Raw genomic sequence first — 14058 nt, 5'->3', positions numbered from 1 at the left:
TGTTTCTGTTATTCATTTGATGGATTTAGTTCGAGTCAGCTGGTTTCAATGTTGGGTTGTGGGTGCATCGCAGTTTCCTCTCTGTCCATAAATGCGTACTTTTTGATGTCCACAGAATTTTTTTTTTTTCCGCATAGCCTGGTCAGGATGTGAATAAGCTCACGTTGAAATATAAAGAGTAGGAGTGTCAAAATTAGTGCATTTATTTTGATTTAATTTAAAGTTCCTTTAACGCCACTAATTTTTTAAAATGTGCGATTAATGAGAGACTGGGGTCAAGTTGTATTTTACAATTTTAAAAATGCGCAGAATGTCACAACTTATTTCATGTTAAAGATTAGATCGCTGTCAACTCATTCACTTCCAACCATTTTCACTGAAGTGTTTTCCTGGATTTTGACTGATTTTGCAAGGCCCGTGAAATATTATGTTCTATTGCTATAAAAATATGGAACCTACCAAAAGAGAGATTAGAGTCTCTTTTTTTTTTATCAGGAGAAAAAAAAGTATATTGCTATCTGTTTCCGCTGTACAGCTATTAGCAATAGAACATAGCTAAGTTTCATCATTATTCACAATTCTGCTTAGAACTGTGGGGAAATCAGCCTGGTTTAACATGGCCTGGTTGATCTCTTATACTCTGCTGCCACTCAACCATTTTCTGCAGTAGAGAGACTGCATAAAAGCCTTCTCTATGCTCTGGCATAAAAAAAACAACAACAACAAAAGTATAAATAGTAAATAAGTCTTTGGGACACTTAAAACATTTAAAATATGACGCAGTTATACGTTTTGGGGAGCTAATGAGTTAATAAGAAAAGAAAAATGCACTTACAAAGGCCAATTATGATAATTATGCCATCTAGTGGCAGAAAAATGATCTCAACACAAATCAATATCACACTTTTTTAAATTTTTTTTAGTCTTTTTCATTTTAACTCAAAATCATTATGACATTTCTGTATCAATGACCAAAAGATGCAGCCATATTTCTATTAATTGAACATTTTTTCCCCCACTTTTATATTAACAAGAGTTTGAAACCTTAGAAAAAATATTTTTATTGTACATTTTACTTTGCATTTAGAACAGGTACAAAATTTGCAATTAATCGTGAGTCAAAACTCACGATTAATCGCACATTTTGCATCTGTTATATTAATTATTAATCGTGAGTTTTGACTCACGATTAATCGCGAGTCGTGTGATTAATTGCGATTAAAAAATTTGAATCGCCTGACATCCTTAACTCATTCACTGCCATTGACGGAAAAAGACGTCAAATGATGCATTTTTGCTGGGCTGGCAGTGAATGTGCTAATAAAGACTTTTAAAAAATATTTTTATGTCCAACACAATGATGGATTAATTTTGAAAAATGCAATCTTTGGGTAAAAATGTTCGGTTGTGTTCTGTGTGTCATTTGTTTTCCGCAGCACAATATTATCAATTGAATTTTGTGAGCTATTTACACTTTAATAGCAAAAAGTGGTAATCTTGTAGAATGTGGAGAATCTTGAGAACTGGAACTGGACATTTTTGCTGCTTTCTCATTCTGCTGATGTGCACCATTATGCAATGACTTACTTTTGCTTTCTGATCCGGTTGAATGCTAATTTGTGGCTCCTGAACGATGAATATGCACAATTTACATGTGCGCGTTTATACACGTCTACGCTTTATAAAAAAAAAAAAAAAAAAAAAAAAAAAAGAGGAAGTTTGAGCTATGAGCGGCGCTAGCAGCCGTCAGTGCCGGATCGCAGGAAGCAGTTTGAAATCTCGTTTAGTCAGAGCTCAAGCTCCGAAACGATACTTTTGAAAGAGCGAGAAGGTCGAAGTTAGAAAAGCTGAATGTGAGAAAGAGAACAAAATAACAACAAAACGGGAGTGGCATGTTAAGCTGCCTTTTAAAAAAAAAAAAAAAAAGGTAAGATGGAAAATCTGTCGGTCTACCACGGAGCCATTGGTAAGAGGGAGGGTGAGAGGCGACTGGCTCTGGACGGACGCGATGGATGCTACTTGGTCCGAAACAGTGACTCTGTGCCCGATAGCTACTGCCTCTGCGTGCTGTGAGTACAACAATCCACTTTGACTTCTCTTCCGTCGGCGTCCGCTACAATCAGATAAACGTAACATCCGCTTGTAACTTACACATTATCGAATCGATCGTGTCACCGTGAAGAAACTCAAAAAAGAATCATCAAAGTGAAAGTAGTAAGATAAACTTGGTGTCTGTGTGCAGGTGCGACGGAATCGTGTTTACATACAGACTTCACAAGCACGATGGAGGATCATGGGCTGCCGAGGTGCGATGTATAAACCACAATGAATTGGTTGACCTCAGTTGGGTGTTGGTAAATGCGATTTTAGTGATGCTCGAGTCTTATTTATTGATAGTGAGACATTTTTTTTTTTGCGGGAAAAAAGCTTGATGAAGGCCCTATTTAATCCCAGCATGAATTGTTGTATACAAAGCGAGGTCCATAAATACTGTACATTGGTTGTTTGTGAACGAGTGACCTTTGGGATAAATTACAGCGATCGTAAACCATTCTAGTGTGTGGAAAAACCTCAAAATAGGAAGACCCTGAGCTGCCAAACAAAATTTTCCTGAAAAATGTGAGCAGTTCTGCACTCTAAATAATTGTTGAACCAACTTAAGTCTAAAGATAAAATTGTTGACCGACTTAATTGAATTGCTTCAAGTGTTATACCAATTAATTGAATCATTGACAAAAATGTGGAAAAACACAACATTAGCATAGTCAACAGTTTTAATATGTATATATATATATTTTTTTGTAAATGTTGGTCCCGAGTTGGCTGCTGAAATTCCAAATCATGGAGTTAATAATTGTACCTCGATCGTCACACATACAGGACTGTCTCAGAACATTTGAATATTGTGATGAAGTCCATTATTTTCTGTAATGCGATTAAATAAGCAAAAAATGCCATACATTCTGGATTCATTACAAATCAACTGAAATATTGCAAGCCTTTTATTGTTTTAATATTGCTGATTATGGCATTTTTTTTACTTGGTCTGAGGAAATATTCTAATATTTTAAGATAGGATATTTGAGTTTAAGCCATAATCAGCGATATTAAAATAAAAGGCTTGCAAAATATTTCAAATTAATCTTGTCGTTTTTGTTGCCCTGTTGTGACACAAATGCTGCACAGTCGCGTGACAACGCCTGATCTTGTACGCTGACACGTTCAATCAAACGATATCGACGAAGACAAACGTGGAGCAAGTTCAACAATCATTTGCATTATTCATAAGCTCAACCAATATCACTTTAATGAAAATATTTTTCACAGTAATGGAAGTAAGGAGAGTTGGAATGATGATGAATGATTGTAAAATGCATGTTTTTTTCAGTGTGACTGATAATAAAGAATAGAATGCAAATAACTGAATAAAACCTACTTGACACAAGCAGACAATTTTCAAATGTTAGCTCCCGCAAGTGGGCTTCGATTATGCCAGGTGGGGAGGATGACTTCCAAACATTTTTTTTTTTGGTGCTTATTTTGAAGCCGCATATGTTTGTGCCATTTCAGTTTTAATTGGCCACAATGGAAGCTCCAGAGACAGTGGCACATATTTCAAAAAAAATGTACTCGTGATCAACATGAATAATTGTTTTTTTTGTTGTTGTTGATAAACGTGAAAAAAAAAAAAAAAAAGCCTAAGGGGAGTGAAGAAATCTCAGTGTGCATTTTCCTAATTTAGCCTCGAATACCCCAGTGTTTTATTTTCCCATCTGCTATCATTAGTTAGTCCCTCTTCTATTCATTCGCTATCTTTAATGAGCGTTCTGCCAAATTGATTGAGCCATATACGAAACAGATTTTTTTTAAATATAAATATATTTTTTTTTAACACATTCACTGCCAGCCCAGCAAAAATGCATCATTTGACGTCTTTTTCCGTCAATGGCAGTGAATGAGTTAAATGTTCAATGCCTATTTGTATCCTGGTTAGTCTTTGATGTATTTTCTTAAGGCTCATTCCAAACTAAAATGTGTCTCATTCTGTTTTCCATATGATGTCAAGATAAAGTCTACGAATTCTCCCATGCCTCCTGTTTTACTTTCTTTTTCTTTCTTTCTTTTGCCCCCCTCCCAGACTATTCCTGGTGTGCCGAAACGACACTTCCGTAAAATCAAGAACTTGATCGCGGCTTTCCAGCAGCCGGGACAAGGAATTGTCGTCCCCCTGCTTTACCCTGTCACTGCCCAGAGACGGGCGCAAACACCCGCGGCGGTGCAGACGCCCGGTAATAGCCTGTCACCATCTCACAGCCGCTCGCGTACTCTCCTCCAGTAGTCGTGTGCTGCTTCGGGGACGGGAAAATGTGATGAGAACAGCCCCAAAATGTAAAAAAAAAAAAAAAGTATATTTTTAAAAATTGTCATCTCAAACCACACTCTCTTGTTTTGTGTTTTGACGGTTGTTCATGTTCTATCACTTTAAATCAAAATAGAATAAATCAGTCCAATTCATATTTACAATGTGTCTTCCAAGTTACGATTACACAATCCACAGCCGCCGACCGACACTTCTATTCCACCAAGAACCATTCAAAAGATAAGTAAAGCTTAACTCATTCAATCCCAAAAACGTATAAATACGTTTTTAATACTTTCTCATTCACAACCAAAAATATATTTATACTGTTTTTTTTGTTTTGTTTTGTTTTTAATGATTTTTATGCTATAGCAAACAGAAGGCTTTAATATAGCTTCTGACCTGAAGAAGTCGCTTAAAGCAATGGTAGTATTACAAAAAACGGCTATCAAGTGACAGAAGAGTATAAGAGATCAGCCATGTTCCAACAAGCTTTTTTTTCCCCCAATATTTTTTTTTCCCCTGATGACAATCTAATCTTTCTTTTAGTAGGTGTCCATGTTTTTATAGCACTAGAACATAATATTCTGTGGGCCTTGCAAAATCAGTCCAAATCCAGTCAAACAGCCAGTATTGTTTCAGTCAAAATGGCTGGGAGTGAAAGAGTTAATCACAATCATTAAAATACACATAGTACCGAAATCTAAATGCTAAGCTTAAACCGTAATGCATATTTGTGTTTGAAATTGACCAACAGAAATTGTTTCCACATAAGAAAACAGATTGCTGCTATGCACAAGAAATAAGGACCGCATTTTTTTTTTTTTTAAAAGGGAACCAATTAATTATTAAGTAAAATGATTTCTTTTCTTTCTTTTTTTTTAATCAAGGAAAAACATTTTAGCCAAATCGGTGATTATTGGATAGAACTTGCTTACTTAGTTAATCAAATTAATCAAATCTTAGTTAATTACTTACTTAATCAAGCAATAAGAGTTAAAATTTTGTCTGTAATTAAGTTGATACTTTCATAATTTTTCACGTACAAATAGTAGCTTTAAAAACACATTTTGCAACTTGCAGTCGACTGAAAATGACATCACAAGGGCTCAGTTAACCAATCACAGCTCACCTGTTTTCTCGGGTTGGTCATGTGACATTCACAAGCTGAGCTGTGATTGGTTACCCGAGCCCTCTTGTGATGTCATTTTCAGTTGACAGCAAGTTGCAAAATGTCCTTTTAAAGGTACTAAAAAAAAAATTTAAAAAAGTTTTTAAAGGTACTAATTGTACGTGAAAAATAATGAAAATATAAAATTTATTATAGGAAAAATATAAATGTTTGACTGCAAAATATGGCTAAATAAGTAAAGTATCCCTGTAAATACTAAAATATCCAATAGCTGCATCTCTAAAATTCCACCTTTATATTGTCATACTTTTATTGCTTAATTAAAATCTTGTTTCAGGTCACTGGGATTAACCCACAAAAAATCTCTCAATATTACAACGTTGCTCCTTTAATTATGTCATTGATTGGGCAAATATGCTCCTTAAAAAAAAAAATAAAAAATAAAAAGTTATTTCAAGCCTGTCATAAAAATTTATGATGAGCCCAACTGTATACTTGCAGCCTGTTCTCATTTTTGTGCCACACAAAATGTCTCACGACTTCCTAGGAAGTCGTGACGTAAAATATTCATCCACTGAAACATTCATATCCATTACTGCATACATGAATTGGAAACAAATGTATTTTTTTTTTTTTTTGTGAGTGAAAAGGAAAATAAAGTATTTGGGTGAAGCAAGCAAACTGTATCAAATGAGTTCTCATTCGCTCTGTGACACACCCACGCGCGCACACCCGCATGACACATAATATGGAACAAAATTCAATTTGACATATTGAAGTGCTGATCTCCGCGGAGGAGAGAGCGCTGCCTGCTGGGGTAGGATGGGGTGGGCGTGTGCTACTGTCATTTTTGGTGATTGACATTACTGGCTACTCTCGACAGGAAAGAAAAAAAAAAAAAAAAAAAAAGAAGAAGTGTGGGTGTGAGACAGAAAGGAGGCGAGAGTGTGAGCATCCATTCAGCCGGGACAGCGGTCTCCTAGCAACCGCCCTTTCCTTCTTTTCAGCACTTGCAATGAGGCCGGACTGTATATCGAGCGAAGCATATGCATTAGCGGGAACGGCGTCGCAACGAGCTCATCAGGAAAAGGTAGATCTCACCTGCTCGCAGTCACAACATATGCAAGCGAGCGACTCTGTCATCCGCAGCCCACCAGAGAAACACAAACAATTAATGGTGGGCAGATGGCGGAGTGACGCAGGGAGGGGAGGCAGATGGAAGAGGAGGTGGATTAGTGAACGCTCACTTAAAAAAAAATAAAAAATCTTTGCATAAAGTTTTTTTTTTTTTTTTTTTAAGCTTGGAAATGGTTCACATGCTACCCTGATTGGCGTTTCCTAATGAGACGAGACAAGCTGTAGAGTACGCCGGAGCCAACTCCAAGGTCTTGCCCCCTTCTGCGCCGATCGCCACCCACTCGCCGAGCCTCAGCTGTCACATTTCTTCCTCCCTCCCGGCCGAAGGGGCCGCTTTCTCTTCCCCTCCCGCTTGGTCTTCGCTCGCGACAGATGCAGGTTTCTCACGCGGGGCGTCGCTCGAGTCGGAACCGTAAATGACGGGGCGCTAGCGACAGCGCAGATTTGAGAGCGACAATCTCCCCGAAGACGAAGAACAAAGAACGCACGGCAAATGTTGCGCAAGGGAGGCGAGTGAGCGAGCACACGCGCGAGTTGCCGAGCCAAATAACAAGCCAGAATGCTTGGAGCGTTCATACATAATAGCTTTTTGTTTTTGTTTTGTTCTTTTCGCCCACCCCGTAACAGAGGAGGAAGAACCGGGGGGACGGGCAACACCCCAGAACCCCAGGCCCAGCGGGGACAAGGTCCCAGTCATCATGCCAGCATACCTAGCGAGAGCTAACCCTGTTACTGAGTAGGAATGTAACGATATCGTGATATTAAAACTGCCACAATATCGTCGTCGTCATGTTCACAATATTTAAAAGGATCACATCTGTTGAAAAAAAAAAAAAAAAGAGTCCGGTTGATTTCCATTTGTGCAGTTCTAGCACCCTCTAGTGGCTAGTTGATTTAATTTCATTAAGGATGTTTTGGCCTTCTATGTTTAAAATGTATGCTAATAGGTCGCTTGCACATCGTAATGCATCATGGGAGTTTTTTTCTTCGGGCGCCATATTGGGTGGTCCGCCGGTTCACAAGGTACACTCGCGAGTCACACGGTAGAGCTTATCAACCTGATGTCATTTTCGCAGTATTTTCACGATTTACCGGAAGATCAAAAACAACGATACAGGCAGAAGGTGTCTCTGTGTGGCGGGATTGATCCTAATTACGTCCTGACCAAGGGTGATTTTTTTTTGACGGAGAAAGCTTGCTGGCCAAATGTGACTTCTCTGGACATCTTTCACTACCTCGTGTTGACAACATGCTCCATAACACGCCAACAAATCCCTGGAGGCTTACAATTATTTTGTAAGCGGGTGGATACAGAGTGTAAACTTTAACATCGCATCAGAAGAAACTTGTTGCTGTTGCACGTAAGTAAACCACATGGTGTTGGTAATTCTGCACACAAAAATGTTGATTTGTTCTCAGGCTTCCTGTTATCATTGTGTTTACATGCACAGCTGGGTTTACCTGATGTGGTTTTTCTAATCATTTTATAACAGGCAAATATGGCAGAGCGTATAAGAATAAAAAGTAACTATGCACAGCCTCCCCGTGGCTTAATTAAATTTAATGCTAACCTTTCACTAGTTACATGTTATTTAATCAACTTATTCTAAATGCTTAAGGTTAACCACTCTCAGAGGACGTATTTTTAGCTTCAGTTTCCAGTACAATAAAACGTCACAACACCCAATTTCTGTCTGGTGCCGGATGGCAACAATTCCCATCACTTGTCACGACAACACCAATATTATTACCAGGTATGTATGGCTTTACTTTTTGTAGTTTCTTATTTAATTCTATGTTTCATATTTTCATTACAATGTTTGTAATATTTTCAGATTCAGGCACAGATGAGTTTAACTGGACGGGACTTCTGCGACTTTGTGGTGTGGACAAAGTGTGATATTTACATTGAGCGAGTCCACCCAGATCGCTCGTTTTGGCCAGCTGGAAAAGCCAGAGTTTTTTTTTTTTTTTTCCCAAAATCCCCTCCTTATATCACTTGAAGTGTGCCAATCTAGACTGCCAAAAGGACAGTGGTTTTGTGACAAGTGTGAAACAAGGATTATTGGGAAAACTGTAACACAGTACTGGTACTTGTCTTACATTAAACAAATTTAAAAGAGAGCAACTTTTTCCTCTGTACATAGCATAATAATTGCGTACCCCATCAACATTACATCATACCGTCATACTCTTGAAATAATGGCCTAATATTTTGACACAAATTATCAACCCTTGTGAGGATAAGCAGTAAGGAATGAATTAATATATATATATATATATATATATATATATTTTTTTTTTTAATGTAAATATCTCAGGATGGTAGGCACCTGTGCTAAAATAAACTACATTAATTAACAGTTCAATTTTATCCGTGAAAATACTACATCTAATCATTATTCACTTCATTTTTTGTGTTTTTAGAAATAATAGAGATTTATGCCATTATTTTAAGAGGGACCATATTGCACATTGAGTCAAATCCTGTCATTTGTATTATGTATAGCTTTGTAAACAAACCCAACAATAGAATTTGTATCATCGCTGCCTTTATTAGCGCCAAACAAACAGTCGCATGTTGTCCTCCTCCAATGCTTTGATGCTCGCCTTCGTTTCCATCATGTCATTGGCAATCAAGTCGGTGTGGCATGAGATCCCTAAAGAAAAAAATAAATAAAAAATCACAAAAAAATACGGTACCAGTAATAGGTTTAATATAGTAAAGTAGTATAGTTTTTTTGTCAGTGTAAAAGAAATGTACACATTTTGTTGCATTTTTTAATGTATGAACATTCCTACAGGCAAATACTTATTTCTATAAACACTTCCAAATGTCTCTAAAATATAAGGTGCGTGTACACACACAAACATAAACACATACATTCATTCATGCATACAATGTAATGAATTCTGAGTGGCATACCAGAGTCAATGATGTCAGCAGTACTTGAGGTTACAGGTTACTGGAGCCAACTGGCTGCATAACTGCAACAAACTCTCTGCCACTTCGAGTCGTCTTTTCTTTGCTTGTCTCTCCTGTGCACGTTCATATCTGAGACATAGATGTTGTCACTTGGGACCCAACTTTAATGTTGGAGCCCAGTCGGGATGATTGGACAGAAAAACGGGCGCAGGGCGACCTGTTAAAATAAACAAATATATAAACAAATAAAATATGGAAAGACTGGTTATTTTGCCGCAGTAGGGTGGCCGTGAATAAGTTCTTTAGCATGATGTGTAGGCTACCGGGGGTCTGTTTTCTTGCATCACCCCCTTCTGTCTCTTTTTTTTCCAAGTTTACATTTTGCCACCCAAAAACATGTTATCGGCATTAAGAGCCCAAGACTAATCAATCCAATTTCGGCAGTAAACACTTTGCACTGGCACTACTTGGGTGAAAATGTTCGATGTTAGCTTTCGGCTAACGTCCGCTAGCCAGCTTGTACTACCGAACTTGCTTGCTCATGAATCCAAAAAAATAAGCAACTTGCCCATATATGGGCGGTCGAAACGTTATTAATCCTCATGCATTAAATAAAGGTAAACAAGCTTACCGCTCACAAAGTGATGGCTGCACACACGAGCCCAAAGTAACGACTTCCCTCCGGAGTCCGCACTCCTCTGTCTCCAGGCCCTGGTTCCTAATTATTTTCGGAATTCGGAAAAGAAAGACCGACCATTTTCTCCCTTGGCTTTGTTCGAATAGCCAATAATGCAGCAACAATGTGCCATTTTAACCGCAGACAACAAACGTGATACGTGTTTGAACGAATCACTACGTGGAGGTGGAGACCACCCAGGATGGCGACAACAACAAATCCGTGGCGGAAGTGACGACATGTGCAAGCGACCTATTGTCAGATGAAGGGGAACCGAATTTGCTTGTGAAGCGATCAATGTGTGCTTGCATTAGCAACTAAGTGCCTCAATATTGTTATTAAGAGATTGTAGGTGGTTTATATGCATTGATGTTATGTACAAAAGCACAATATTGTCCTTTTTTTTTTAGTATGAGCTCTTTTTTTTTTTTTTTTAAACAATATTGTGATCTTTTTTTAAATATCGCCAACCCCCCCACCCAGTACATATACAAGTGTGTATGTGGTGCATTCAAATTGGGATGGAGTAGAAGAATGCACAACAAATGTTGTGCAAGGGAGTCGAGTGAGCACACACAATTTGCCGAGTCACATAACAATCCAGAATGCCATCCCAGGGAGCACTGGGAGTATTCACACATAATAACTTTAATCAGCATTTGAACCCCATAAAGTCAGATTTTTTTTTTTTTGTCAGCGAGAATATTTACTATAGCCATGTATAATTCTTTGCAAAAATGTAACTGCTCTTTCTATTGATTAACAATACTGACACTTATTTATGAACAACAGAACTTCCAGTTGAGCACTTTTTTTTTTTTTTTTCCCCCTCCTCAGTACTGGCTATGTACATTCTTGATTGGAGTATACACACTCGTACAAACTAGTGTTGGAGCACAGCAGAGGCAGCAACTTCTCAGAAGAGGTTCGCTCCTCTTTTTTCGGGAAAGCGTCCGAGTCGACAAGGCCTCTCTTTACACGTTATGTAAACGGGGAGTATATCTGGAGTAATTGGCAACTAGAGAGCTCTTGATTTGACTCGTGAAGGAGATAATCCACTGGCAACCGTCTCTAGTTTGGGGTGAATTCGAACAAAATCCAAAAAGTGAAGAAGAGTGCTTAGGACAGGAGAAGGAGTCAGTCGGCTCCCAGGCTAGCCGGGATACAAAAAGCAAAGCCACAACCAAACCACACTTGCTTGTGCCACTGTTAGAAACCAGACAATAATAATAAAATACCATCATTCTGTCACAGTTAAAGGCATTTTGGAAATCTTTTTCCTCTAATCTCTCTTCTTGTTCTTTTTTTTGGGATGACGTCACCTTGTTTTTTTTTTGATACAGTATAGAAAGGGTAGAACAAATTGGAGTAGAGTAGAAACAGGCAGTCTTTGGTGGGCCGAGAGCCGCTTGAAGTGTTACCTGCCCCCCACCTCGCCGAGAGTCATGAAGTGGATGTTGTAGGGGCAGTCGGACAGCTCCGGCTGCTGCTCTATAGGCAGCGAGTAGTAGCCGTCGTAACCCTGCACACGTCCGGCGGACAGCAGCTGCTGCTTCTCCGCGTCGCTCCACGTTCGGCTCCCGGCGTCGCCCGACTCCGCCCGCCTCCTCTCGTGCTCCCACGCCCCCTCCACCGCCCTCCGCCGCGCCTCCTCCCTCACCCTCGCCCTCTCCTCCTCCTCGCTGCCGCCGTAACGGATGCACAAGCACAGCGCCCCCTGCTGGAGTGTGATGTCGGCGAAGCGACGAGTCCTGCCGCCGAGCGTGGCGCTCATTTGCGACACGCTCACGTTGACGCCGCTCTCCAGGACGCGCCCGCCGACGCCTAAGCCCAAAGCCAGGTCGTCCTCGATCGGCCGGGACTGGAGGAAGTGGTGGGTGTCGCAGCCGCGCACGGTGAAACTCAGGCCGTCCAGGTGGACGGCGCCGTTCAAAATGGCGGCCACTCGCCGGCTGTCCTCGCTGGCCACGCCGATGACTTCGGCGCTGACGCGGCCGCGGGAGACGGCAAAGCGGATGCTGGGGCCGAGAAGGAAGGGCCGGGAGCCGAAGGGAGGGGGTCGCGCTGGCCGGTGGCAGGTTGAGCCGACGGGCGCCGAGACGAGAGGTAAACGCTCCAAAGAGATGAAACGTTTCAGCTGCCTGCGGAGCTCACACTGGATTCCCAAAACCACCTACATGGAAGAAGCACATTTTTTTTTTTTCTTCCAGACTTGGCACCTGCAGAGCCACATAATCTCAGATTTTGTTTTTTCTAATTTTAAAAAATATTTTACATTTTTTTTTTTATATTTTTCCGTATTATATCCATGAAAAACAAACAAATTCCGAATAGCTCTGGTTGGATTCAGCAAACAGAACAGCAACCGGGTATTCACCTTGCTGGAGTCCCAGTCTTGCGTCTTGGTTTGGGTCTTCATCAGTTCGTATGTTTGTTCCATGCGGCTGATCTCAGGCTTTGGGAAACCCGGAACAACATTATGAAGTTGGAAGCCAAATAGCTGCAGCCAGCTGCCAATGTCTGCACACAAATACGGAAATGAATTATAGAAAATTTTTCAGACCTCTGAGGATGGAGATGAGATTGGTGGAAAACATCGGCTTATTTTTAAGAGATCGGCTGATCACCGATCTTCTAAAATTAAGGAAATCGGGGCCGATATATCGGCCGGCCGATCGATCGGTGCACCTATATATATATATATATATATATATATATATATATATATATATATATATATATATATATATATATATATATATATAAGGGGTGTTAAAAAAAAATCGATTCGGCGATATATCGCGATACTACATCGCGCGATTCTCGAATCGATTCAATAATCGGCAGAATCGATTTTTTTTTTTTTTTTTTTTTTTTTTTAGGATTCACACCTTGAGCATGGAAGAATGTTATATGAACGGAACATTAAGCCTTAATATTTTATTTTAATGCTGTTTAAACATGAAACAGATTACAACCTCTATAAGACTGAAATTTCAGATAAATAAATAATACATTTTCATATAAATCTTACACTCTACAAGCTTACTGATTAGTATTTTCTAAATTTGACTGAAAAAAATCGCAAGAATCGACTTATAAATTCGTATCGGGATTAATCGGTATCGAATCGAATCGTGACCTGTGAATCGTGATACGAATCGAATCGTCAGGTACTAGGCAATTCACACCCCTAATATATATATATATATATATATATATATATATATATATATATATATATATATATATATATATATATATATATATATACACATATATTTGTCAAATCAAAACAGTAATACGGCCATGGAGTCAACTTGTTCCACATGTGAGCATAACATGCTGCAGGGGTTCAGTTGCGTCTCCATGACACAGATTCTCTCTTTAATAAACAATAATTATTGCAGTAGATCATGACGGTCCAAATGAATGTTTCATTGTCGTGAAAGACGGATGACCCGACGAACATCCGACATTCGCTCTGATACTCTGCTATTCCATTTCCTTCTCTTGTTCAAGCTTTTGTTTCACCCTTCGGGGAAACAGTGTGTTCTTGACAGACAAAAGAGGACAAAGCATAAAAGCTTGTGTTAAAAAAAAGAAGAAAAGAAAAGAAAAGAAAAAAACAGAAAAACAAGATGATCACAGGCTGTCCTGTTTCTTGCCGGCATGTTCTTCAGTCTATCGCATTTTCGCTGTCTGACACGTTGCCTCACCTGTGTCATCTCATTCGCAACGGCAGATGTTTTCTACGTGCACGTTGGTGCGTACGTGCGGTTGTGTGAGAGACGGCGAGTGGGCGAGTGAGTGCAATATTGACGCTT

The 14058-nt window shown here is 39.4% G+C and overlaps 2 protein-coding genes and 1 long non-coding RNA gene across 4 annotated transcripts in view; 1 reads left to right on the top strand and 2 right to left on the bottom strand.

The window, feature by feature from the left end:
• Positions 1–1473: 1473 nt before the first annotated feature.
• sh2d1aa (SH2 domain containing 1A duplicate a) lies at positions 1474–4517 on the top strand. Its single transcript, XM_077532339.1, has 3 exons — positions 1474–2069; positions 2243–2306; positions 4139–4517. The coding sequence occupies exons 1-3, from the start codon at positions 1933–1935 to the stop codon at positions 4337–4339; spliced, it is 402 nt and encodes a 133-aa protein (XP_077388465.1). The 5' UTR covers positions 1474–1932; the 3' UTR covers positions 4340–4517.
• A 4455-nt stretch (positions 4518–8972) lies between these two features.
• LOC144026194 (uncharacterized) lies at positions 8973–10458 on the bottom strand. The gene is made up of 3 exons (XR_013285072.1): positions 10187–10458; positions 9556–9772; positions 8973–9289 (listed from the first exon to the last, which is right to left on the bottom strand). It is a non-coding gene; the product is annotated as an uncharacterized LOC144026194 (long non-coding RNA).
• Positions 10459–10863: 405 nt separating this feature from the next.
• The window catches only part of tenm1 (teneurin transmembrane protein 1), a 232428-nt gene continuing 229233 nt past the window's right edge, over positions 10864–14058 (bottom strand). For both annotated transcript variants that reach the window (XM_077531385.1, XM_077531386.1), the window contains 2 exons: positions 12609–12751; positions 10864–12404 (listed from right to left, as the gene is read on the bottom strand). In XM_077531385.1, the coding sequence (XP_077387511.1) occupies positions 11649–12404; positions 12609–12751 (899 nt within the window). In that variant the 3' untranslated portion in view covers positions 10864–11648. The remainder of the gene's footprint in view (positions 12405–12608; positions 12752–14058) is intronic.

This window comes from Festucalex cinctus, chromosome 9, assembly GCF_051991245.1.
Source record: "Festucalex cinctus isolate MCC-2025b chromosome 9, RoL_Fcin_1.0, whole genome shotgun sequence".
Lineage (NCBI taxonomy): Eukaryota > Metazoa > Chordata > Actinopteri > Syngnathiformes > Syngnathidae > Festucalex > Festucalex cinctus.
Note: the sequence above shows the minus strand (reverse complement) of the source record. Positions and strands in the feature narration are given on the sequence as shown.

What these genes read in the sequence shown, in the direction of transcription:
- sh2d1aa (XM_077532339.1), top strand. Translation starts at nt 1,933, where the DNA reads ATGGAAAATCTGTCGGTCTACCACGGAGCCATTGGTAAGAGGGAGGGT. An exon ending in AGCTACTGCCTCTGCGTGCT is followed by an intron (nt 2,070 to 2,242) that starts GTGAGTACAACA and finishes GTCTGTGTGCAG; the next exon opens with GTGCGACGGAATCGTGTTTA. An exon ending in GAGGATCATGGGCTGCCGAG is followed by an intron (nt 2,307 to 4,138) that starts GTGCGATGTATA and finishes CCCCCCTCCCAG; the next exon opens with ACTATTCCTGGTGTGCCGAA.